At 39.3% G+C, this 27263-nt stretch overlaps 1 protein-coding gene across 1 annotated transcript in view; it reads left to right on the top strand.

Moving 5' to 3' along the window:
* Positions 1 to 23116, top strand: part of LOC111586429 (anoctamin-9-like) — a 29420-nt gene extending 6304 nt beyond the window's left edge. Inside the window, exons 3-24 of the mRNA XM_055012565.1 lie at positions 470 to 592; positions 682 to 821; positions 3352 to 3401; positions 3594 to 3652; positions 6587 to 6666; positions 9328 to 9462; positions 9607 to 9700; positions 11872 to 11932; positions 12030 to 12112; positions 13990 to 14094; positions 14489 to 14653; positions 15479 to 15515; positions 15714 to 15825; positions 17221 to 17275; positions 17359 to 17456; positions 17578 to 17774; positions 19578 to 19730; positions 19974 to 20118; positions 20208 to 20291; positions 20383 to 20473; positions 20565 to 20677; positions 21406 to 23116. Coding sequence (XP_054868540.1) covers positions 470 to 592; positions 682 to 821; positions 3352 to 3401; positions 3594 to 3652; positions 6587 to 6666; positions 9328 to 9462; positions 9607 to 9700; positions 11872 to 11932; positions 12030 to 12112; positions 13990 to 14094; positions 14489 to 14653; positions 15479 to 15515; positions 15714 to 15825; positions 17221 to 17275; positions 17359 to 17456; positions 17578 to 17774; positions 19578 to 19730; positions 19974 to 20118; positions 20208 to 20291; positions 20383 to 20473; positions 20565 to 20677; positions 21406 to 21439 — 2214 coding nt within the window. The 3' untranslated portion in view covers positions 21440 to 23116. The remainder of the gene's footprint in view (positions 1 to 469; positions 593 to 681; positions 822 to 3351; positions 3402 to 3593; positions 3653 to 6586; positions 6667 to 9327; positions 9463 to 9606; positions 9701 to 11871; positions 11933 to 12029; positions 12113 to 13989; positions 14095 to 14488; positions 14654 to 15478; positions 15516 to 15713; positions 15826 to 17220; positions 17276 to 17358; positions 17457 to 17577; positions 17775 to 19577; positions 19731 to 19973; positions 20119 to 20207; positions 20292 to 20382; positions 20474 to 20564; positions 20678 to 21405) is intronic.
* The last annotated feature ends 4147 nt before the right edge of the window (positions 23117 to 27263 follow it).

The following is a 27263-nucleotide window of genomic DNA, read 5'->3' as shown; positions in this document are numbered from 1 at the left end:
TTTACAATTTAAAAAATTGAAACTAAAAAAAAAATCTGTCTCTCAGGATGAACAATAAAGGCTTTAATAGAAAAAACTTGGACATTTTTTGGCCAAATTTGCACCATCATATAACTGGTTTGCATTATTCTATCAAAGCAGGGTTGTACCATTGAAGACTATATGCACATATCACTGAGCCTGCAAAATTTCAGGACTCTAGCTACATTATCTCTCAAGTTATGGAACTTCAAACATTGCTCTGCATATTGGTGTATAGAAAGGGATGCAAAAATTGACATGGTATATTGTCTGGCTGAAGTTTAGAACAGCCACAACAACAATAAACATCTTGAACCCTTTGCTATTTTAGCTGGACAAATCTTTGTCAATATGAAAAGAGACAGATGTGCTCTGTAAGAGTCAAGCCAGTTACAAATGTCAAACGTCTCTTGTTTATTTTCACTGTGGATGTTTTGTCTTTGAACAGCCCTCCCAGAGGACATTTGACTACGTATTGGTGGCCGACAAGGTGGATGATGAAATGGACCAAAAGTCTCAGAGACAGAAAGCCTTTGTCGAGCAACTAGAAAAGAAAAACATCACAGTCACTGTAAGGTCCTTCAAAAGGTTGTGATGGAATTTATTGTGAGTGGCTGCATGAATCAAAGATAACCCGCTAATGTGTGTGCTGTGTGTTAGAAAATCGTCCACGATGACAAAGTGTTTTTCGGCCTGCGTGCTCCTAGAGAGATGTTTGAAGACTATCAGTACCTGCTGAAAGTCTCCGACTCCTGCAACTGGTGTGGAGATGTGCGGGGAGCCGTCACACAGGCTACCAGGTAACACACACACCCAGGTGAGACCACTGCAGGTGTTTTCAGGAAACTCTGCTGTGGAAGTTGTGCTGTTTCAAGAAAAAAAACAACAATGATGTAAAAGTGCTGGTTTTAAAATGCCTCAGACATGAACCAGCTTTTAGCAATAGTGACATGTTCTTCAACATAGACTCTCCAGGATCACTGAACAAAACTACACATTTTTAAGTTACTTATGAATACGACGCACCTGTCTTAATAGCCTTTTGAAAACGGTATATTGTATTTGAGTATAAACAGGTCGATGTAATGGTAAATGTTCTGTATTTACTTAGTGCCTTTTTAACCTGAGCTAGGTTCTACATAGCCCTTTACAATGTGTTTGTCATTCACCCATTCAAACACACTCACACACCAACAGTGACAGAACTGCCATGCAAGGTGCTCTCCTACCACTGGGCTTCAGTGTCTTGCCTAAGGATACTTCAGTACATGGAAGGATCCTGGGATTGAACCGCCAACCTTATGATTAGCGGACAGCTAGTGGAAACAAAGTCATGTGTTTTGTTTTGTCTGCTTAAAACTGACTCCAAATACTAGATTTGTACCCAATCATGATTGTTGTGTCACATCACTCCTCTGTTTTGACTGAATCTCACATCAGCAATAATTACTTCGTATTATAACTGATGTGGCAGCACTGTCTGTATGGTAATGCACCCCAAGAAACATCAAATATCAGTTATAAAGTAAAGCTGATCAGAATTCCCAAGCCCTGGGAATCTGATGTCTCTCAGCTGAAAGGCGTCATAGCAGCAGAGTGGTGTGTAGAGATGTATGAGAGTTTTCAAAGCAGCCTGTTGTCATTTGTATGTAAGTTAGTGATGGTAAATACAGTGGATAGTGTATGCAATATGTATGCATATAATGCTGTGACACAGCACTTCTCTAATTAGAGGCTGCGGATTTTTCGACATCTGCGGTCTGCGATGATTAATCAATGAGTAGTCAGCTGCTACATTATTGAAAATGATTCTGATAATTGATTATTTTTTTGAGGAGGAAATTTCTGATTTCAGTTTCTTAAATCAGAATGTTTTTATATTATATTTGAGTAGATCTTCGTTTGCAGAAACTGAACATTTTCACCATTTTCCCCCAATTTATTTTTTATGTCCTACAGGTGACTTCAGAGATAGAATAAGCCGAAGGAGAAGATTTTTATACAGTTTAAAACCACTGTGGACAATAGATGCTGCAAGACTGACTTAGACTAATTTCTCGATCAATCAAGATTGATGTAACACCATCTCTGCTTTCCAAACTTAAAACATTTTTTCATGCCAAATGCTCCACGCTTATATATAGTTCTTTATTAATCTTAAGATTAATGAAGAACTTTACAGTGTTTTTCTCATTCACTTATTCATGCACACTCACATACCAGTCGAGACAGAGCTGCCATGCAAGAGGCTATTGTGCCATTGGGAGCAACTTGGGGTTCAGAATCTTGCCCATGAATACACAGCATGCAGAGGATCAGGGATCAAACCACTAACATTGCAATTGGTGGACAAGCCACTCTACCACCCGAGCCATGGGTGAGATTTAAATGCATCGGTGCGTTGGTTTGTGTTAAAGGAAAATATGTCCCGGTATCCTGTTATTGTGGCACATCTGCTACGTTTAAATAGTTTTTGTTCATTAAATGCAGATAGTGGCAGCAGATCGACGGTGCATCAGCAAAACATCTGGGTCTGAGATTTCTTTTCTCGGTACACAAGGCGCATTTTTCCATGTTGAATAGCCTCATTTGCAAGCACCTCCCACCTGTTCGCAATATGTGTTGAAGTAATGACTGCTTTTCAGCCAAAACTGTAAAACAGGACAACTGATGAATCATTGTACTTAGCAACATGGAGTCATATAAAGAACCTCACCTACAGCTGATGGGGAGCTAATTTTTTGGGCCATACAGCAACGTATATAGCGACTGTTTACAAACTTTCGCCTTCCACCAAAACTAGCAGATGATGCCATCTGTCACTGAATAACGCTGAAGCTTTGTCTTTCATAGTTCACCTTAAGGTTTTAGTAGAACTTCTTCCGCAGGTTCTGCAGATAACAGCGTAAACCAGTTAAAATGACCAGATGACAACAAATGACTGAATTTCACTTAAACACACACTGTTCTCTAAGTCAGCAATAACATGTTTTTATTCAACTATATATTAAACAGACCACTATTTATCAAATTACTATAACCCATCAGTTGCATTATAAGTTTAATGGTGTAACATGAAGCATACATTTGTGTACATGTCAAAGCACAGGAACAAAAGTTACTGTAACTTTGTGCACTTATTGGTGATAAGGGAAAAAGAATGTCTGTGTCCAAGATAATAAAAGAACAGGTAATGAAAACAATAAAATACTCCACATGTATGGTTGTCTGTAAAGCCACTGTATATTGGCTGTTCACCTGATATGTAAGTATAACCTACACATTCTGCAGATAGCATTTCTTTGTTTAAACCTTTTACTCCTCCTCCAGGATTCGAATCGTTCATTTTATTCTTCATCAGACCTTCATCAACACAGGAGGTGAGTGTGATTAATTTAACGAAGTGTATTTTTATGGAGTTAATCATGTAATCAGTAGCTTTGTTGATTATTGGCAAACATAACATTTCATCCACTTACATTTCTAACAGGAAAGAAAGAATACAAATTAGTGATATTGCGCAGTAAACACAACACCTTTTCATGTCGACATGTTGTGTGTTCTTCTGTCAGAGAACCTGAAGGAGCTGTTAATGAAGGATGTCTTTGAAACCATGTTCTGCCTCCATGAGGTGAGTTCACTTTTGGCTAACCGCTTCTCTGCATGAGGGACGTCCTGATACCAACTTTAATCTTACTGTTTGCCAATACCAAGACAGATCTGATTCTTAAATTAGACCTAATGACAGTGTGGCTTAGCTCACAGGCAAACTACAAGTTTTGATTTGTTTTGATTGAACTACATTTATCCTGAAATAAATGTTTGAATCTAAAGTATTCATAGCATTAATCTAAAAAAGAAAACCTAATTCGATAGCAGCAAAAAGCATCAGATGTCGATTAAATAAATCATCGATGAGTAAAATAGTAATCAGTTTGTGTTTACTTAATATTTGTCTTAAAATAACTAAATCACAGAAAATTATGACTTTTTTGCATATGCCTACTATAAAAGTGATGTCATCATTTTTGTAATTTAAATACAGAATCAAGCAGAGCAGTCACACTGAAATAGTAATAGTTATCACACCTTCAAATTTGAGGGAAATGTAAAACAACTGAGATTGAGGCTCTGCTGTGTTCTTTGTCATTGTGTAATGTAATGTAGTCACCTAAGATGTACAGAGCTCCTAAAGCCTTCAGAAATAGTAGCTGTTGTTTGAGACCTTTAAACCAGATAATGATCCTAAGCAGACTAGCAAATGCACCAAGCAATGTTTTAGAAAAGAAGAATAGAGGATTATGGAATGGACAAGTCGAAGGCCAGATTTTAGTCCTATTGAAATTCTGTGGAGTTTGTGAAGAAAACTCTGAATGTTTTGTAAATTAAGGACTTTTGCATAGAAGAGTGATAAAAAATTTCAGCAAGCTGGTGTCAGAGACTGGTAGACATTTATGAGAATTGCCTTTAAAAAGCTGTTTCTGCAAAACTGGGAAACACTGGCATCTTAAACCGATGCTGTATTTACTTTTTCCACGGAAGACTCTTACATCTACTGATGTATTTGTTAAATAAATAATTGAATAGCTTGTTTTCCTTGGTGGTGTTCCTCAAGTAGACTAACTTCATCTTAGCTACTGTTTCAAACAGAATTAAATGTTTCCCTACCAAGTCTTTGCATGCCTACAAGCAGTCAGTATACTGGCACAGTTCTTGTTAAGATGAGAGACAACTGGTACAAAGATCTTGATTATGACAAATTAATAGGGTCATATTTTTTATTTTCGTGCAACAGCTGATTTAACAATCACAATTTATCAATTGCAAATGTGAAGGGCTTTCATCAGTTTCATTGCATAAATTTCATCCCCTGGAAAAGTACTGGAACGGTGAGGCTAATTTCTTTATTTTTGCTGAAGACTGAAAACATTTGGGTTTGACATGAAACGATGAATATGAGGCAAGAGATCAACATTTCAGCTTTTATTTCCAGAGATTTACATCTGAATCTAATGCACAACTTAGAAGATAGCATCATTTGTAATGGAACACCACATTTTTAGGTGAGCAAAAGTGTTGTAACAGATGGATTTAAAACAGAATAAGGTGAAAAGACTTCATATTCAGTTGCAATAACTGCATCAAGCCTGTGACCTATTGACATCACCAAACTTTTGCATTCTTCTTTTGTGATGCTTTTCCAGGCTTTTACCGCAGCCTCTTTCAATTGTTGGTTGTTTTGAGGAGTTACTCCCTTCACTATCCTCTTTAGCAGGTAAAAAGCAGCTCTGTAGGGTTGAAGTCTGGAGATTCACTTGGCCAGTCTAAAACTTTCCACTTCTTGTCCCTGAAGAACTCCTTTGTTGTTCTGACAGTGTGTTTTTGGTCATTATCTTCCTGTAAGATCAAGGATCTGCCAATCAGTTTGGTTGCGTCTTTCTTTTAATTGGAAGACTGAATGTTTCTGTAAACTTCTGAGTTCATTTTACTGCTGCCATCATGTGTTCCATCATCAACTCAGATTAATGAGCCCCTCACAGAAGAAGCCATGGTAGCTCAAGCCGCAGCATGACCTTTGCTGTGCTTCACAGATGAGCTTGTATGTTTGGGATCATGAGCAGATCCTTTCTTTCTCCAAACTTTAGCCTTTCCAACACTTTGGTAAAGGCTCATCTTTGTCTTATCAGTCCATAAAGTGTTGCCCCAGAATTTTTGAGGTTCATCTCTGTACTTATTGGCAGTTTCCAGCCTGGCCTTCCTATTCTTCTTGCTAATGAATGGTTTGCATCTTCTGGAGTAGCTTCTGTACGTTTGTTCATGAAGTCTTCTGTGAACAGTAGATTGTGATACCTTCACTCCTGCCCTCTGGAGGTTGTTGCTGATGTCACGAACAGTTGTTAGGGTCTTCCTTTACAGCTCTCACAATGTTTCTGTCATCAACTGCTGCTGTTTTCCACGGTCTACCCGTTCCACATCTATTTCTTAGTACATCAGTGGTTTCTTTCTTCTTTAGGACATTCCAAATGGTTGTACTGGTTATGGCCAATGTTTGTTCCATTTTCTATCAGCTTCACAATTGCTTGTTTTTCACCCATAGACAGCTCTCTGGTTTTCATGTTGGTTACACGTCTAACTATGGATGCAGCCTGCAGAGACAAAACCCAAATCTGAAACTGAACGTAGACATTGAGCGCTATTTATTGTTTGAATAATCAATGTAATAGGACACGCCAGGGTAGCAGAACACACCTGTCGGTCACATGTTCCAAAACTTTCACTCACATCAAAATGGGTGGGTCAAAACAAAAAGTGCCATCTTCTAAGTTGTGTATCAGATCCAGATGTAAATACCTGGAAATAAAAGCTGAAATGTTGATCGTTTGATGTCACACCCAAATGTTTTCAGTCCACAGCAAAATAATTGAATTGGCCACACAGTTCCACTGTAACAAAACTAATTAGCCAAGGCATACAACCGATGCTGATATGAATCTTGTTCATGTATTATCATAAATATAAAAACTCTCAATGTTTCTGTGTTGATTTTTTCCCCCATTTTTCTCAGAGAAAGACGCAGAAACAGCTGACAAAGAAGTGGGCTCGATGGTCAGCTCTTTTTAAAGGACAACCAGTCAGTGATATCAAGTCAGTCTGTAACTGTCTGTTCCTGTCTGTGAAGGTCTGTCTGTCTGTCTTTAATTGTCTGTGACCACTGTCGCAAACAAAGTGTTAAGACCTCTTCACTTTTTGCCCTCTTCATTGGGTGGTTATCTTAATTTTAAATAAATTAAAATTGCATTTTACCTTCGATCTATACTTAATAACCCAGTGCAGCCATTATAGAGAGGCCTTTGAACACCTGCTTCAGAGTGCACTCTGGGCAATGATATACCCACTAGCTCAACAGTGAAGGAAAGTAGAACACTAGAGTGATTCAGGACAAGTCTATTGGCATACGATCAACGCTAACATTAGCATTCGCCACATTAGCCACACAGCCGTGCTAACACTAAGGATTTTCATAATGTTGGGAGACATTACCATTAAATATACAAGTAATCCCACTCTGTCTTCCGTTCCTCAGATGCTGGAAGTGCATAAAGTGCTATCACTCTGGTGATTGCTCTTGCAGCCCACAAGAGAATGTTTGACATGCTTTGCTAGTGGCTGAGGTATTTTAGAGCCAGCAAATGTGACTGAATTATTTACATAGTCCTGGTGGCCTGCGAAGGAGCTGCTCATTCCTAGTGACTTAAGTTAGAAGCAGCAGTGAGGAGATGGAATTATGCTCATTTTTAGCTCATCAGCTAATGGTTACCCAGCTTCTAGAAAGAAATAAGATGACAGAGAGCCACCTATTTAGGGGGGGTCCTGAGGAAGTAGTGACGTGTTCATATTTTCACAGCTTTTATTTGTCATCTCCAAGTTTTTACAACATATGAAGCACAATGACACTGAAATCAGAAAAGATACCCTGAAGAGTGCTGTACAGAAATCTAAACTTAAGCAAATACAATCCCAGTAAACACAAAATACAAGTCTTCAATGATAATGGGTATTTGTTAAAGCAATAATTGTATTTAATCAGAGTGGGGCCTGTGTTTGAAGTTGTCGTGATTAGGTTTCTAAATCTAAAAACATACCAAACTGCATTGGTATTTGGTTGTAGCTGGTCTCGACACTATTAAGTATATGTATTACCAGTCAGTCAATCAAATCTTCACCAAAACTTTTCCTGGAGGGTGGAGTTTGCTGACTGGTCTCCCAAGTAACACAATAAAATCTAAAGAAATTCCTGGGAGATAAGGAAGAATTTGATTAAGATATGTGACAAGGAATACAAAGCTATATCTAAGTGCTTCACAGATCCTCTGTGACGGGCATCATGTACAAATGGTGAAGACCTGGAACAATGTTGAACTTTCCCAGAAGTGGTAGAACTTCCAAAAGTCCTCTAAAAGCACAGCAACAACTTACTGAGGACATCACATAAGATCAAATGAAAACATCCAAGGAACTACTAAGCTTTTTCACCTCACTAAATATCGGTGTTGATAATTCTACTATCTGAAAGGCATTTGGCAACAATGGCATTGATGGGACAATGGCGAAGTGAAAAACCTCTTACCCAGAAAACAGCAAGGCTTCACTGAATTTTATCACATTCTCTTAAACCTTTTGGGAGAATTTTCCATGAACTGATGGATGAAGACAGGGGTCTAATTACAGAACTCCACAAAAAGAACCTCACACCAGTGGGAAAGATGTGTGACGTTGAGACGATGCCTTGTAGCTTCAGGGCCATGGCAACTTGCCATGACTGAGGGAACATTACTTCTGCTCTTTGACAGAAAATCTTCAAGGAAAATGTGCTGAAGAGAACTGTCAGACAGATAGCAAGTGATTTTTTTTGTCTTTTTAACCTTTATTATATAGGATATTGGAGAGAGAGACAGGAAACATGCATAGAAGAGTGGGGGAAGGACATGCAGCAAATGGCTGTGGGTTGAACTCAAACCCATGACGACGGCAACAGGGATGATAGCCCCTGTTCAAGGATTGCCCACTCAGTGAGCTACCGGGTTGCCCCTGCTGTTGCCATTTTTACAGAGAAGTGACTGGGGTGCTAATTCAGATATAAGGTTTACATGTTCACTTTCCATCAGATTCTTGGAAAGGAGTGCATGTTGAAATGGGCTGCAGTGAAATGGATAGACCTAGATGGTAAAAAAAAAAAAAAAAAAAAGCACTACATGAACAAGTATATGGTTTTGTGATAAGATAAGATCTACTTTATTCATCCTGGAGGAAATTGTTTTGCCAGAGTACAATAAACAATAATCAAAGGTTAGTGGAATATACAGAGTTACACGGAGGTTAGTAGTAAAATAGAAATAACAAAGAATACAAAGTACAAAATGCAGTTTCTAAAAGTGTGTCAAGTGTCTTGAGTGTGTAAAGTGTCTAGGAAAAATAAGAATTGAAATAAATAAGACAAATAAAATAACACAAGTACAAGATGTAAACTGTATGCTAATACTAATAACAAGAAATATTAACAGAAAACGAACTGAAGTAAGAGTAACCAGATGCGCTTGAACAATGATAATACAGATTGTGAGTCTATTAGTAAAGAGTCAGATGGTATTGCACATGGAAATAAGTCTGTTGATTATATATTTGTTCTGCAGAAGGGGGAGGAATTGTACAATCTGATAGTCTGATAATCATACTGTCTGATCATCATTGTTGTAATTGTATATTTGGTTGCTTTACCGTGTCTGCCTGTGTGTTTTCTCCATGCAGGTATTACTTTGGGGAGAAGGTGGCTCTGTACTACCTGTGGCTGGGATGGTACACTAAATTGTTAGTTCCAGCTGCTGTTCTGGGTGTTGTAGTGTTCCTGTACGGGCTCGCCTTTTTTAACACTAGCCCTCTCATGTGAGTGAGGTCTATCTATATGTTATGCCAGAAGTTGATAAAGATTGGTTATTTTGCAAGAGCATAACCTCTTTTATTAAGCTGTTAAAGAAGAGTGTGAAATTCACATCTAAACTTTTATTTTTTGTGTGTGTGTGTCCTCAGTAAGGAAGTATGTCAGTCCAACATCACCATGTGTCCTCGCTGTGATAAAAGGTGTCCACCGTGGCAACTCTCAGACACCTGTTTGTATGCTAAGGTGACATGTATTGTTTTTTAATCTGTTGTCTTCGACCTGCTGCTGTCAGTTGACATTCGAATTTAAGTCCTCAAAGTATACAAAATGAATAAGAAAAAAAACATGATCAGTTCGCTATAAAAAACACCACATAGCCAGTTTTTTGTGTCAGTGTCACAGCGAGTGCTGGAGCCCAAGAGGCAGGCAAAGACAGGTGGCTCAAAAGGTTTTATTAATGAAGAAAGCAAGTACAAACCAGTTTGGAAAGGGAGAACTGAACAGAGGCTAACCAAACCTTATTCAAAAAAAGGAGCAAAACTACAAAAACCCAAGAAAAAGTCTGAGTAATAACAGAGGAGGGATATGAGGAAAGCTGATATGAATAACTAAATCTAGACTACGCCCAGGATCAGGGCGGTGAGTGTGTCGCCGATGCAGGGGGTCATTATAATAGAGAGCTGTGAAGAATGTAAAAAATTGTTGCTATAAAGCAGTGCAACTGCAATTGACGCAATAGAGGAGTGCTAGTAAATATTAATAATAAAAAACATCTTTAAGTTATTACACAGTGCCATGGAAAGTTTAGACTTCCTTGGAAGTTTTCCCCTTGTATTGCTTTTTAATATTGAATCCCAGGTATTCACCCCCTTCAAGTCAGTAGTTAGTAGATGCCCCTTTGGCCACAATTACAGCATTGAGCCTGCATGGATGAGTCTCAGTCAGCCTTGTACATCTGCATACTGCAGTTTTATATCATTCCTCTTTGGGAAAACTGAACAAGCTCTGTCAGGTTGAGTCGGGGTTGTGAACATCCCTTTTCAAGTCCAGTCACAAATTCTAAGTTGGATTGAGGTCGAGGTTCTGACACTCACCATTTTCATGTAGCTTTGACTGTATGCTTTAGCTCATTGTCTTGCTTGGAAACAAATCTACTCCCAAGTGGCACTTCTCTTGCAGACTGCATCGGTTTGTCCTCAAAGATTTCTTCATGTTTTGCTGCATTTATTTTACCCTCTACCTCTACAAGTCTTGCAGGGCCTGCTGCTGAGAAACATCCCTACATACTTATGCTGCCAACACCACGGTCCACAGTGGGAATGGTGTGTTTGTGATAATGTGCAGAGTTTGCTGTCCATCAAACAAATCAATTCAATTAAAGGTTATTTGTATAGCGCCAATTCGCAACATGTATCATGGCACTTCACATAGTAAGCTGACGACTTTAGGAATTTCTTCTAATGTTGGATTTAATTGAACTGCAAAGGGATATTCAGTGACATGGACATTTTCTAGCATCCATCCCCTGAATTGTGATTCTCAGTAACATTTTCTCAGAGTTGCTTGCAGTGTTCTGTAGTCTTCATGGTGTGGTTATATCCAGGAGTACTGATTCACCAGTGACTGGACCTTTCAGATACAGGTGTCTTTATACTACAATTACTGCACTGAGATCATCTTCATTTCACTGCTTCTGTGACTTTGAGCACCAACTGGCTGCACCTCTGTTGAATTAGATGAGTGACTTTAAAGGGAATGAATAAAGTAATTATACATTTTAAATTAGTTGTCATTACTTTATTAAAAATCAGTTTTCATTTGACATGAATTTGATATTTGCTAAATTCTTGTCCAAAAAGCCAAATTAAATTGACTTTGACTTAATATTGAGAAGCAATACAAGGGGAAAACCTCCACTGGGGGTGAATACTTTTTAATAGCACTGTAGTTTTACAACTCAGCCACTATTTTCTAACAAGACAGTGGCACATTAGAGCTGTTAAGCTGCAGTACCAGCAGTATAAAATGGTATTTTAGGACCAAATTTAAAAACATTTATGTATTTTCTGCATCACCAGCTGAATTCATGGAGGTTCCCATGGCAACGCATACAGTGTGCACTACTATAACTGCATGGTTTTGTTCAGTGGTATTAGCAACATATATTTTAGCAGGTTTGCAGACATGAAATATTGCCTCAGCTGAGAATCTGTGTCATTCATACAGAATCATCACGAAAGAAATAGGTGCAATTACCTCCTCTAGAGCATTTAACTGTACAGCATCAGTTACAATGAGCCACCTTTGTGACACTGAAATATCTGGCTTTAAACTCAACATACTTGCTAACTCCACTGTTATTCTGTTTGTGTTGTACAAGATTTGCTCAGTATGTGAGGTGTTTTTATCCACAGGTCAGCCATTTGTTTGACAATGAGGGAACTGTGGCTTTTGCTATGTTCATGGCAATCTGGGGTGAGTCGACATATCTGTTCTAATGTCTAACCTAACATGATCTACTCTGATGTCTAATGTAATCACACTGCTTCTCTCTGTGTATGTGTGTGTTCAGCCACGTTGTTCCTAGAACTGTGGAAGCGACACAGAGCCAGATATGTTTCCAAGTGGAAGGTCTATGACTGGTGTGAGGAGGAGGTACTATATTAGGTTTTTATATTTTTCTCTTATTTCATTTTATTCTACCTTCACTTTATGCCTTACCCTAATATTCTGTGTTGTCTTATTGTGTACCACTTTGTTGAATACCCATGCTGCCGTAACAACAGAATTTCCCTCTGGGGATTAATAAAGTCAGTCTAAGGTTCAGCTTTCTGCCTAACTTATAGACCATACAGCATCACTGACTGCAGACAGATCTATATGCCAGTTTCACTACAGTAGTTGTGTCTCTGTGTTGTCTTGCCTGGGATTTGTGCCTTCAGAGCTGCATGTAATCATTAGTCCTCTATTTTGGTGTTTAAAATGATTTTTCCCCTCACTTCATTTCATTTTCCTCCATTTAAAGAGGTTTAAGTTCAGCAAAAAACTTTTAATATAGAGAGACCTGGTAGAGAAAGCCAATTACAAACAGTTATAGCAGTAAATACAAACTGAAGCAGCTGTCACACACTTAGATTACACTTTACCCAGCTAACATACAATAAAAGAGTACTCTCATATGCAGTCAATATACAGACACCAGCATGCACAATATCTTGTGTCAAATTCCTTGTATGTGCGAACTCACTTGGCATTAAAGGCTTTTCTGATTCTGATCTGGTGAATAAGAAATACAAAATTATATACAATATGATGACAAGTGTGATTGTTCATAACCTAATGTAAGTAACAACATTTTGACTCTTCAATTCGATTGAATTCATTTTATATCGGCCTATTCAGTCAGCAGTCTTCCCCGTGTTTGTGGTTGTGTGTCTCTGTGGCCGTTTTTCAAATATTCTAATACAGGTATTCTGAAAGGATAAGGAAGACATCTGTATTTACCTGGAGTTGCCATCTCTAAACAGAAAAGGTGGCTGATGACACCACAAGTCCGAATTTAGTTTTTCCTCAACTTTTAACTACGTTTTGACACCTTTACTTTTAGTTAGTTCAGTTTTAACTTCAGGTTTACTCACGTTTTATCTGGAGCTTTGACTTGCATCTCATGGTCTTCATCAGTGCAAACAAGTTGCTCAGGTCTCATGAATATAGCTCAATTTTCATCACATGCAACATTGAATTTCAGGCTGCAACCATCTTCTGACTCATTTTAACACTCATTTTGCCACATTTGAGTCTGTATCAAATGTGTCATGATGTGTGTGGGATTAACTAAACTCAGATCAAAGTGAGTGACCCGGTGCCACCTGGTATTAACATGTCTTGGATGATTTGATCACAAGTAGAAAGGCCTTAAAAACAGATGTGAATGCACCCAAAACACCCAGGAGACATTAGGATCCAGTTGTTCAGACTGCATTTGGAGGTTTCCTGGGCTGCACATTCCTTTTTTCACTGTGCACATAGATGCATCCTGGACCACAATGAAGGACTCGTTCATGTGAATGGTCATCATGTTGGGGAATTTAGTTCACCTTGAACACTCCAAGGAATAGTTAGCTATATAGTGTCATAGTGTTATGATTCCTTTTTCTTTTTATTTGAATTTTGGGCAGAGAATAATAACATATTTGGTCTTTGCAAATGGAAATTTTGCACGTTTAATGCCAGCTGATGAAGTGATGTATTTAGAGCTGTTCACTAATGGTTGAATTACCCAAGATGTATGTTTATAGCGGGTGTGAACATGAGCCAAGACTGATGCAAGCAAGTTTGTAGATCCAGTTTTGGTCTGGTTAACTAATGATCATCACCAGTATTTACAATCAAACTAAACTAAAAAATATTTTTGTAAAATCCTCTTTGTTATAGAGCCTTTGTTTAAATTCTTAGTTTGATGACACAGAGTTCATTGTAATGTATGATTCAGTGTGTGTATTACATGTCTGTCTGTTTGTGTGTGTCAACAGGAGGAACTGATCATGGAAATAGTCAGTGATCCCTTCTGTAAACCCAAACAGTTTAGACATTCCTACTTGCGCAGTACTGTGGTCCTCATCCTAGTAACACTCATGGTAAGTTACACATCATATCATCTGTCAGTGTCCGTGATCACTGACTATCACAGGAAGTGCTCACATGTTGACCTGCCAAAATAACGCTGCCTCACGACCAGTTGTCTGTCCATGAAACAACTGTTATAACTTTTTATTGTCTGTTAAAATGGTTTGCACTTTGGCCAGCGCCTATCTACCTCAGTGAGACTCACAGTGCTTTACAATGTGTTTCACATTCACCCATTCACACACGCATTCACACACCAATGGTGACAGAGCTGCCATGCAAGGTGCTGAGTGCTCAAATTAAATTACAAAATTTAGAAATAGGAAAGTCACAGTTATTGGAAAAAAAAGATAAAGACCAAGCAAAAAAAACAAGTAAAGCAAGTAATATGTTGGTGTTGTGCAGTTGATGCTGATCATCGGTCTTGCTCACGCTCTGGTGGTGTTTCGAGTGGTGGCTGCCCCCTTGATGTCTGAATGCCAGTGGGAGTTTCTGAGAGACCATGCCAACCCTGTGGCTGTGATGTTTGGTGCTGTGCTGCATTATCTCACAATTCAGATCATGACCCGGGTATGTATGCCTGTATCCTGATCCTTATGCTGCATTCACTCAAGGTTTGCAGGATTGTAGAAACAGGAATACATATAATCCAAATTAATTAAGTGAAAAATAGGTTTTGAAATGATCATCATCCATTTTGTAATAATCCAGATATGTCCAGTTATCTCAAAACACATCTCTAAAAATGTCAGAGCAAGTTTTTAAGTAGGGTTTATATTGATAAATTGACCACAGATTTGTTGTTTATACTACATTATCACCTAAAAACAAGTCCTGGTGCATCCTCAATAACGTGGGCAGAGCGAGAACACATCATGGCGTTTCCTCCATACTTGGCTGGATGCATATTTTAAATTAAAACGGTACATGAAAAAACTGAGTAAACAGTAGATTGTTACACAAACTGCACAGCTTAATGGACAATACTTCACATCACCTGTATGACCTACTTTTTAGTGTGTACTTAACAGTGTTTTCTGTTTGAGGCTTCTTTCAACTCCACTGTAGTAAGGACCACTACAGATAGTCATTCCTGCCCACTAGAGTAATGTTTTACAACAGTACTGTTGATTCCCCACCACACAACTAGTACGACTAATAGAGTAATTAGTATACAAATGTGTCAATCCATCCATCCATCCATCCATCCATCAATCCATCCTTGACATACATTTCCACAGTTCCTGTCTTTAAACCGACAGGAACAGATGGTTCCAAGTTCTTCTGGAGAGTCTTAAAGAAGTGCTTCCCACTCTCCTGCTCTTACAAAGGTCTCCCTGCCAAGACAATAATAACTTGTGTCTTCATGTGTGTCTTCTTTTACATCACCTCCAGGTGAACAGATGGGTGTCCCTCAAGCTGTGTCACATAGGTGAAAACAAAAACTTTATTCATTACATTGTATAGGAAATGATAACAAAAAGATGAAATGCAATGAACATGCTGTTGTTTTCCCCATTAATGGAAAATTCTTTGAAAAACATTGATTGGTGAGCCATAACATTCTGACCATATCATATAAATAATGTTGATTAGTTTCTTTATTGTGTTTCTGTGTGTGTGTATTCAGAGAAGCTGAACTCGTTTGCTGCTACAGAGAGGAGCTTCACAGTCAAGATGTTCACCTTCCAGTTCTTCACTCTTTTCTCCTCTCTCTTCTATGTGGCCTTTTTCCTGGGCAGGTACTCTTCTGTGTCTGTCACAAGCAGTCATAAATAGTGCGATAAACAGTGTGATTAGGTCAGATGTGACTTGTCAGTGTTCACAGCTCCAGACCTCCAGTTGTGAACAAAAGTTTATATACACTTGTAAAGACCATGTACAGTCAGGTCCACAAATATTTGGACACTGACACAATTTTCTGCATTTCTGCTCTGTACACCACTACAATGGATTTGAAATGAAACAAGATGTGCTTTAAGTGCAGACTTTGATCTTTAATTTGAGGCTATTTACATCCAAATCAGGTCAACGGTGTAGGATTTACAACACGTTTTATTTGTGCCGTACTTTTTAAGGGACCAAAAGCGAATCGAATCACTGTTTTTGGCAGTACAATGCCATAGCTTTTGATGAAAGAACTTAAGTGATTTTGGTTATTATCAAGAAAACCATAGAAAATGTCTAAATATCAGCTCTTAAATTAAGCTCGTATGATCTACTTTTTTTTGTTATCATTATATTTGGCCAAACAAATGTACCTTTAGTTGTACCAGGCATTAAAATAATGACCACCTGCCTAAAGTTGCATTGGTCCCTGTTGCTGCCAAAGCAGCCCTGACCTGTCGAGGCATGAACTCCACTAGACCCCTGAAGGTGTGCTGTGGTATCTGGCACCAAGATGTTAGCAGCAGATCCTTTAAGTCCTGGAAGTTGTGAGGTGAGGCCTCCGTGGATCGGACTTGTTTGTCTAGCACATCCCACAGATGCTGGATTGGATTGAGATCTGGGGAATATGGAGGCCAAGTCAACACCGCACCACTGTTCCTTCCTTTAACCACTTTTGATAGATACTGACCACTGCAGACCAAAACACCCCACAAGAGCTGCAGTTTTGACCCAGTCGTCTAGTCATCACAACATGGTCCCTGTCACACTCGCTCAAATCCTTACACTTTCCCATTTTTCTGCTTCTAACACGTCAACTTTGAGGACAAAATGTTCACTTGCTGCCTGATATATCCAACCCACTACCAGGTGCCTTGATGAAGAGATAATCAGTGTTATTCACTTCCTCTGTCAGTGATCATATTGTGTCTTTGGGGCATAATTTTATAACTATTTTAACAGTGTTGTATTGCTACTTTTACTGAAGTAAGTTGTTTTTCCACCGTACACCCAGATGGTTGTGATAATCCTAGTTCGGGTGTGTTTTAAATAATCTGCTCAGAAATCAATGGAATAGTTCCACTGATATCACACTGATAGCACACAGAGCTGGTACTCTTTGGTTTGGTGGAGATCACCTTGGTTACCCTCTCACCGTGTTTACGTATGTGTAGGAACCGGCCTCATGTTCAGGGTTAAACTGCTGCTTGTTGATATAAAGTTGTTCTTGTGATGCTGTCTTGTCACAGAATAAATGGCAGTCCAGGAAACTATGTGCGCATTGCTGGGTTTCGACTGGAGGAGGTAAGAAGAGTCACCTAAAATTCGGACAGTCACTCAGCATATACACTACAGTGTTGATAGATGTGTTGTGGGTGTCTTTGTAGTGCCATCCAAGTGGTTGTTTGACGGACCTTTTCATCCAGATGGCTGTGATCATGCTGCTCAAACAGACTCTCAACAACATCTTTGAGTTCATTGTCCCGTGAGTACACTGTTTTCATTCACCTTCTCCTGTAGTGAAACAGTTGATGAGTTTATGTGTACTACAGGAACTCCTCAGGTTCCACTGTTTGTGCCTGACCATTCATTTGTGTGTTTTTCAGCTGGTTGAAGAACTGTTTAAGTAGAAACACTGCAAAAAAGCTGGAGAGGAAGTGTGGTTATTGCTACAGGAAGGCCTGCCGTGATGAACAGGGACGTGTTGAACCGTGTGATATCTGCAAACTCCGTGATTGGCTGCGTAACTACCACTTGGCCAACACTGACGCCTTCAGCCTCTTCAATGAATTCCTGGAGATGGGTAGGTCCAAAGTCTCTCTTTATCTGTCTGTCACACCTGAAAAGCTAACTCAGTAGTCTGTAGGTGAATTGTTTCCTCACACAAAAACCTGGAATTAGCTGACTGAGAAAATAATTATTAGGGTTAGGGTCATGCATTATAGTTACCACTGCTCAACCATAAAAATACTTGAAAATAACTGAATTGCTCAACTGTGTGCTCCAGCAAAAATAAATAATAAATAAATAAAATAATTAACACGGCTCAGTTTTGTTGGAAGAGGATGTAACCCAGCAGCTCACTGCACTGGTCCCTGAAATAAATGTGGACGCATGTTCCTAATATGTTACTTTGTGACATTAAATTGTTGTGGAAAAATGGTCAAGTTGTTGCTATGAAACTGTTTAGACTTCTGTTTAGACATCTGCTGTGATAGTTTTCTGACCTCGGTGTGTAAGACAGTCGACAAGTTTATTTTGGAAATTCAGGCAGAATTCAGATCTCCAACCTGAGGCTCGTTGGATCACTTGTTTGCTGGCTTCCACACTTAAAGTGGTCTCAACTCCCACCTTTGCAGGCTCCTGCTTGCTCTCTCTCTCTCTCTCACACACACACACACACACACACACACACACACACACACACACACACACACACACGCACACACACGCATACCTGCGTACACACTAATATATCTATTTACACATATATTGGGATTGTCATTTTTCATGTTTCGTGCAATAAACCCCTTTTATTTTGAATACTGAGAGGTTGCCATTGCTCATATTTGCTTAATATTATTAGAAGCCATCCTCTGCCAACAAAATGCTCCAATTCCCTTTAATGTTAAGTTGTTTGGTGTTGTGAACCTAGTTTTGGCAGTTACAGCTTGGTTTAGTATGAATAATCTCGCCTATTCACTGCTAATTGTGATAAGAATAATAGTTAATTGAGTAGTTAAAATTCATAGTGAATTATTTATGAGAGTGATACATTTTTTCTTCTTTTATGAGACTTGTAGGCGCCATATTTCATTTTGTTCTTATTTTTATAATTGCCCACCCAAGACCCCAGGGGGCTGTATTTCTTTTACCTGAGACTGCCAGCCTGGGGTGAAATTCGGGTATTTAGTTGATGCTATGATTTGGTTCAAGTGTTGTGGACAGAAACAGGCAGAGGCAGACAGTTTTTGACTGTGCTCGACTTTCTTTACGTTTTATTATTTTGTTTATGACCAAGTTTAAGTTACGGGTAAAGATCGATAGTAAAGAACTGGGATTATTTTGACGAAGAATCGGTTTGTTTATTTTTAGTTGAGTGCACGTCAAAACTTTCATATTGTCACCATCCACAACCAGTAATGCCAAGTACAGGACATAGCCACTACAAGACTGATTCGGACACATTGGCTGCACCTACACGATTGTTTTTTCTGTCATACATTGGTCTACAAGTGTATGCAAACTTTTGTTCGTGACTCTACTAGAAATATTGCAGCAGAAAAACAGATACTATTCTCACAAAACGTTTCTAGCGGACACTGAAACAGTCACAGCTGCAAGGGAGGCAGCTGGAACACGATGCAGCAACATGTTAATAACATAAAAGTTTATTCAAAGTGAGCAAACCTTCACAAAATTTAACTGTATAAACCAGGCAAATCATTGAATTTGTTATTTCCTTTGCTGTCTCAAGTATTTAGATACCGCTTAACAGTTTTGCAATAGTTTTAATATTTGTCAAATGAAACTGAATGCTACATTCTTTCTGAAAATTGTCAATAATTACATTTCCAGGTTGCTAACTGTTTTCTGTGCCCTCCAGTGATCCAGTTCAGTTTCACCACCATATTTGTGGCTGCATTTCCTCTTGCACCCTTTCTGGCTCTCATCAACAACATCTTTGAAATCCGCCTGGATGCCATCAAGATGGTCCGACTGGAACGACGGCTGATCCCTAGGAAGACCAATGACATTGGTGAGCTGTGTGGCTATTGATAATATACAAGCCAAAGCTTCTGTCACATTTTGAATTATGTGAGTGGGCTGGTATAGCATCTGTTGCAGATAACACATGAAATCAAGAGTCTAAGTCAGAAGAGAAGGTTAGAATAGGTTAGATTAAGAGTACTTCACATGAAACTTTAAACATGCACATACTGAAGTCACATGAAAACATTTAATACAGCAGCATGCATGTAATTATCTATCGTATCTGCAGGTGTGTGGACAAAGGTTCTGGAGGCCATTGGAGTGTTGGCAGTGATCGCTAACGGTCTTGTCATTGGAGTGACATCAGACTTTATTCCTCGCCTCGTCTACCGTTACCGTTACAGCCCTTGTGCTACTGGAGCCGCTCATACACAGTTGGTCATATTTCAGCTGGTAGAAACACCTGACACGTCAACAGACTGATTTTGGTGGTCTCAGCATGTGTTTTGTACTCTTGTTGCAGCTGCATGCAGGGCTACATCAATGACACTCTGTCCACAGCTTTTATGAACCTGACAGAGCCAGACAGGGTCATCACACAGTGCAGGTGAGATGACTGAAGCACTCTGCTCAGTGTAAACATACTGAGTAGTCATTCACAGATGTGATAAACAGGACAAACTGTCTGTTGTATGCAGCTACAGAGACTACAGGAATGAGGACTACACTCTGACTTCTCAGTTCTGGTTGGTCTTGGCTGTGCGCTTTGCCTTTGTCATCCTCTTTGAGGTTTGTACTTCAGTTGTGAGTGCAAATGTTTTGTTTTACATTGAAGAAAAAAAAGAGTTGAATATTTTGCGTGTTTTGTGTGCTTCTGCAGCATGTTGTGGTGGTGTGTAAGTTCATAGCAGCCTGGTTCGTCCCAAACAATCCCATTCAGGTGAAGAACAATCGTCTGCATGACAAACTGGCTCGACTGAAGGAGGAGTTTCGGTAAGTCAGCACTGAAACAGAATGTGTTAAAGCATTAAAAAGATAGTCAAGCTGTGGGAACACTGTCAGAATATCTGGTTATATTGTAACCTTTGCTGAGTGAAAAACTCTCCCTCCATTATGGTTCATATTTCCTATATATGGGGAATGCTCCTTCTGGATTTGAAACAGCTGAACAGCTGATTTGTCTTGTTTAGGAGCTATTTGTGCTGAAAATATTCTCCCAAAGCCCAGACATTTGTTTATTTAGCATAGATCCACAACATGTCATCTCACAGCACTTAATATAGTAAGGTACATGTGTTACGAATCTTAGACAGAGAGCTGAGAACCCAGCAAATCCAAAGTTGCCCTTGGATTCTCTGTGAGCAAGCAGTTAGTGGTGGTGGGAAGGAACTTAAAAATAACCCTAATATAGGGAGGGGGATAACACACCTCAGTGAAGTTAGCCTGGACTAGCTGGACTCTGTCTTCTCTGCTAATCAGCCAGTGTCAGCATATTAACACACTAAATTAAAATGGTAAACATAGCAAAACATTGCAGCACCATACCAGTAAAAATGTTCCCATGTAATTAATATTGTGAGCATATATCCAACATCAGTTTCTTCATTGCACAATCTACAGTGGTAAAAATAGACAACAGTTTATGTAAGGAAATTTCAAGTCAATTTGTGGATCCTCAAGCAGCTCTTCATCTTATTTGATCATTCCTTTTCTCATTTCAGGCAAATGAAACGCAGCATGTCAACAGATGTCTGACCTCTCAAAGATTACGTCATATCTGCTTCTAACTGGTTGATGTGTGAAATGGAATGATGGAATCTTGTTTGCATAATTCATATTTACTGTTGGAACACCAGTCTGACCTGTAACCCAACTACAGTATTGCATTAGTTACTGTGTAAGGATATTATGGGAGAGTTGTTTTCTCCTGCTAACATGCTACCACTCACCCATCATACTATATATGACCAGTAGGAGATTTATTATTTTATCAAAGGAGGTGACCTGATGGAAGCATCCCTTTGCTACAACACCACCAGCCAACACACAGACCCATGAGCATTAGAGGTGGCAGGTTAGTAATTCAGTAATTTTGCAAACAATCCCCTCAATTGCTGTCTGCATATAACACAACATCTGATGTTTTTGTATTACACTGTGAGGAGATCTTATTTTTGTCATTTACATAACTTGGAATATTATGAAGCAGGCCCACAGTTATTTTAATAAAGGAACAGTTGAAAGTTTCTCGCCCAGTGTTTTGTGCCAGTCAAGGTAGAGAACTCTAATTGATGACATATAGTCAGAAAGACAGGAGAGTGAACATGAGGTAGCTTTCAATAAAACTTAAAGGACAAGAAGGAAGGAAAAACTGCATCAAAATGCAGCTGAAGAGTCCACGACTCTGTTCCAGAGAGTAGGTTTAAAGAATTAGAAGTCTAACTTGAGTTTTTGGCTCCAGAACAGTGGATCACTGGGAGCTCAATCAACCCAGAACAGTTGAGCTGAGTAGCCTCAGTGAAGCACCAAGGTGGGTAATCAAAAAAGAGCATCATCAATAGAGCTTCAAAACCATAATTCACTATAGCAATGGGTCAATAAGGAGCAGAGTGTCCATTTTAATCGAGATAGAAAGATGAATTTTTCTCAGTGTGGATCATGACGTACATCTTAAAAAAAAAACAGTGGAGAAAGGAGTCCATAAATGAACACTTAAATTTTATACAACGGTCATTTACCTGACAGCCCAGGGCAGGTAATGATTAGGATTTGGTCACGACAGATGTGGATTAACTGGTCACATTTAGTCCAGATTTTAGGATCATCACTCAAACGATGCTGCATTTCCTTAATGTTCTGATTCAAACTGTTCAATTCACTCCTGTGTGGAAAGTTCAGTGTGATAGGTAGAGAGGTCAGAAGGCTGCTGTGAAGAATGCAAATCCTCTTGTCCAGAGGTGTGGTTATTCTCACAGTTGACACTTTATGAAGCTCATCAGATTCTGGTGAAGGTAGGAGAGTCCTGGGATCTCCAAGAGAGCCGTGAGTGGTCCTTTAGTAAACATCAGAGCTGCTGTGAAGCAAAGACAGCTTCCAGTTGCTTCACCTCTTGGTGCAGTTGCTCCCAAATACGTTGTCATACGCATTAAAATGAGACATAAATTATACATTTCATGACAGAGGCTGTTTACAATCTGACCACAGGCTGGACGTTGGACATGCCTGGTTGAGATGAACATAAGGAACATGTTTTTAGAGAGACAAGCTAACAGGATTCCTTCCCTTCTTAACCTCCACATCTTGCTCTTCTCACCCAGATCTGCCTCAATAGTTGTGCTGCTTCCTCTTCAGCTTCAAAGTGTTTTTATGTTAATATTTTTAATTCACATTCTAACGTATGATTCTAAGGAAAATAAAGGCAGATATTTTGTTGTTGTTGTTCGTGTTCTTTTATTATACATATTTGTACAGTACAATACAGTAAAAATGAAGGTGAAAATGCAGTTAACTCCACCACTGAGATGCAACATCAAGTACACTGATGATCAGACTGCAGAATGGTCACGATTCATCCTCAGGAGGTTGTCCGTCCAACACATAACTGTCAAGTCTGTAAGTCCACACTTACTGTACTTGGTATTTATTTGATGAGACGAAGGAGAAGTAAAGAATGACTAAGACTGCAGAAGAGAATAGTGAAGGGAGGAAGAGATGGAAATGTAGTAGAAGGAGAATAGAAAAACGGGAAGAAGAAAAAAGTAGAACAACAATGAAGAGAAGAGAAAGTGGAAAAACACAGGAAGACAAGAGGAGCAGAACAAAAGACTGAAAAGGAGGAGAAAGAAGAAGATGATAGAGAAGAAAAGAGGAAGAGAATGAGGAAGCATGGAAGGAAGAAGAGATGAAAATAGGAGTTGTAGCCTTCTGCTATGAAGGAAGACAGTGAAGGAGGAAGACAAAGAAGGAAAGAAAGACAGGAGGAAGAAGAGAAAAGAGGAGAGAAAGAAGATAGAAGGAGGAAGAGCCAAAAGGAGTATAAAAGAATGAAGAATAGGAGAAGAACAAGGAGTAGATGGAAGAAGAGATGAAAAACAAGAGGAGGGAGGCGACAGAAAGATGAGAAAAGAATGAGGGAGGAAGAAAAAGGAGTAGAGGAGGGAGCAAGGTTAAGAAGAGCAAAGGAGAAGAAAAAGTACGATGAGAAGAAAAGAATGAGTGTGAAGAAGGAAGACAGGAGAGGGAGAAGAAAAGAATGACAAGGACTAGAAGAACGAGAAAGAAGAACAATGAGTGAGAGGAGATGGAAAAGTAGCATCTGGAGAGGAAGGAGGAGGAGAACATAAAAAGGATAAAAGGGAGGAGAACAGAAGTGGAAGGAGAAGAAAAATAGGAAGACGAGACCGATGGACGAAAAAAGAAAAGAAAGATAAGAGGAGAAGGAAAAACTGAGGAAAAGAAGGAGAAGAAAATAATGACAGAGAAGGAAGAAAAACAGGGAGTAGAGGGAAGAAGACATGAAGAGGAAGATGACAGAGAAGGAGGAGGAGAAAGAAGGAGATGACAGGAAGTGTGGAAAAGAATGAGGATGGGAAAAAGGAAAGTAAAGGAGGAGAAAGATTAGAAAAAAGGAGCAGAGGAAGATAGAGAATGAGAAAGTAGAAGACAGAATGGAGGAGGAGAAAAAAACAGAAGAAGCAAAGAATGAGAGAAAAGGAAAATAAATGGAGAAGGAGTAGAAGAAAGAAGCATCTTCAGGGGCGGAGGAAAAGAGGAAGCACAAGGAGAAGAAAAAATTATAGGAAAAAAAGGAGGAAGAGATGAAAAGAAGAAAGCGACAGAGCAGGAGGAAGTAGGAGTCAGACACACAAAGCAGGAGATGTCAGAAGGAGGTGAAGAAAGGAGGCAAGAAAGACAGAAGACAGAAGGATGACAAAGGGGAAGAAAGGAGAAGAACAAAGTGGAGAAGGAGAAGAATGAAGATGAAAAAAGGAGAAGAAAATGTGAGAAGAAAGAAGACAGAAAGAGGAAAATGAAAGGAGGAAGACAAGGAGGAGAAGAAAGGAGAACAAGGAGTAAAGCAAGAAAAGTAGCACAAGCAGTAGGAAAGGAAGGAGGTGAACATGAAGTAAAAATGGGGTGTATAAGAAAAAACAGCAACAAAGAGGAGAGAAGAGGAAGGCTAAAAATAGGAGGAGTAGAAGAGAGGAGGATAAGAAAAGAACAAAGAAGAGAAGACAAAGAAGGAAGAGGAGAAGGGAGACAAATATAGGATGAGGAGAAAGAAAGAGAAGATGAGAGGAGCAGGAGGAGAAGAAGAAGAGAGGGAAGAGATGAAAAGAATGAGGGAGAGAAGGAGAAAAAGTGGGAGAAAAAGGAAGAAAAGGAACAAGGAGTAAAGGGAGGAAGAGATGGAGAAGAATGAGTAGTAGAAGAGAAAGGAGAACACGAAGAAAAAAGTTCAAGTAGAAGAGAAAGGAGATGAAGGAGAAGAAGAAAGAGGGAAGAGAAGCAGACAGAAGGAGAAGAAAAGAAGGAGGAAAAGTAGAAGAATAAGGAGCAAGAATAAGGAAAAATTAGGAGACAATGTCATGAGATGAACTAGGAGTAAAGGGAGGAAGAGATGAGGAAAGGGAGTAGTAAATGAAGAAAAGGGAGATGGAGGAGGAGAAAAATGGAGGAAGACAAGAATGGCAAAGAAGAAGAATGGAGACAAATATAGAAGGAAGAGAAGAATGAAACAAAGACAGGAGGAGAAAAGAGAAGAGCACAGAGAAGGAGGAGGAGAAAGAAGCAAAAGGAGTAGAAAGGAATGATGAGAGAAGAAAGAAGAAGGACAAGGAGTAGAGGGAGGAACAGGTGAAAAGGAAGAAGAGGGAGGAAAAGATAGGAGGATGAAGAGAAGAGACAGAGAGAAGGACGAGGAAAAAAGAAGGAGTTGGAGACCGAGAAAGAGGAGAAAGAAGGAGGAGAAACAAATGAGGGGAAGAAGAACAAGATAAGGAGACAAAAGGAAGAGAAGACAGAAGGACAATGAAGGAGAAGCAGCAGAGGAGAAGGAGGAGGCGGAAAAAGAAAAAGGAAGATGACAACAACAAACAAGGAGAATGAAGGAGAAGACAGAAGCAGAAGAAAAGAGACCAAGACAAAAGGAGGAAGAGAAAGGAAACCGCAAAACAAAGGAGGAGAAAGTAGGAGGAGAATAAAGAGAAGGAGAAGGGAAGAATGAAGAAGAACAAGGAGTAAAAGTGAGGAAGCCATGGAAATGTGGTAGGAGAGGAGGAAGGAGAACAAAGAAAGGGGAAAGGAGAAGAACGGAGAAGAGGGAGAAAAAATAGGAATTAAATGACAAAGGAGTTTAAGAAAAGAATGGAAGGAAGGAGGAGAAAGGAGCAGAGGACAGAAATGGAGAAGCATATGAGAAAAAGACAACAGGAGGAGAAAAGAGCAAGATAGAAAAGCAGAAAACAAGAATGAAGGAGAGAAAAGAGGAGAAGAAGAAGGAAGATGAACAAGGAGTAAACAGAGATAAAATAAAGAAAAAAGTGACCAGAGGAAAAAAGAACAAAGAGGAGAAGAAGGAGAAAAGTAGGAAGAGAGGAGTAGAAAATGATGACAGGAGGAGGATAAGAAAAGATTGACAATACACAAGAAAAATAAGAGAATGAGGAAGAATAGAAAGAGAAGAAAGAAAGGGAACAAGGAATAAAGGGAGGAAGAGATGAGAAAATGGAATAGTGTAAGGAGACAGAGAAAATGAGAAAGAGGAAAAGAAAAGAATGAGAAAAAGGAGAAAGAGAAGAATGTGAAAAGAGGGATAAGACAGTGAAGGGAGAGGAGAAAGAAGGAGACAAAGATAGGAGGAGAAAGGAGGAGAAGAAGAAGAGAATGAGGAGTAGAAGGAGAAGGATGAAGAGGGGCAATGAGTAAAGAGAGGAAGGTGACAAAAAGGAGGAGGAGAAAGGAGACAAAGAGAGTAGAAGAGGAAGAAAAAAAGGAGGAGAAGGAGCAGAAGAGAAAGACAGAAGGAAAAACAAGAAGGACGAGTGGAAAAGAATGAGGAAGGGAAGAAGGAAAAAATAAAATGGAGAACAGTAGAGGAAGAAAGAAGCAGAACAAGATAGACAGAGGAGAAAGACGGAGAGGAAGACAAGGAGGAGAAAGATGAAGACCAAAAAGAAGCAGGAGAAAAGAGGAGAACAAGAAAAGAAGAACAAGGAGCAGAGTGAGAAAAAAATTTGTAGAAGACAGAAGGAGCAAGAAGTAAAGTCAAAGAAGGAGGAGAAGAAGAAGAGCGGACAGAAAGAGGAGGAGAAGAAAAGAATGAAGAAGAATAAGAGGAGGAAGAACAAGGAGTAAAGGGAGGAAGAGTTCAAAATCTAGCAGGAGGAGGAGAGGATGAAGAAAAAAGGGGAAGAGGAGTAAAAGAGGAAGGAGAAAAACAGAAGGACGACAAAAGAATGACAAGACAGAAGAAGAAAAGAATAAGAAGAAAAAGAAGTAGATGAAAGAAAGAATGAGGGAGAGCAGAAGGAGAAGAAGGAGGAAGAGGAGCAAGGAGTAAGGGAGGAACAGATGATGA

The sequence above is a fragment of the Amphiprion ocellaris genome, chromosome 1, assembly GCF_022539595.1.
Source record: "Amphiprion ocellaris isolate individual 3 ecotype Okinawa chromosome 1, ASM2253959v1, whole genome shotgun sequence".
NCBI classification, from domain to species: domain Eukaryota; kingdom Metazoa; phylum Chordata; class Actinopteri; family Pomacentridae; genus Amphiprion; species Amphiprion ocellaris.
This window is presented reverse-complemented; position numbering and strand designations above follow the sequence as displayed.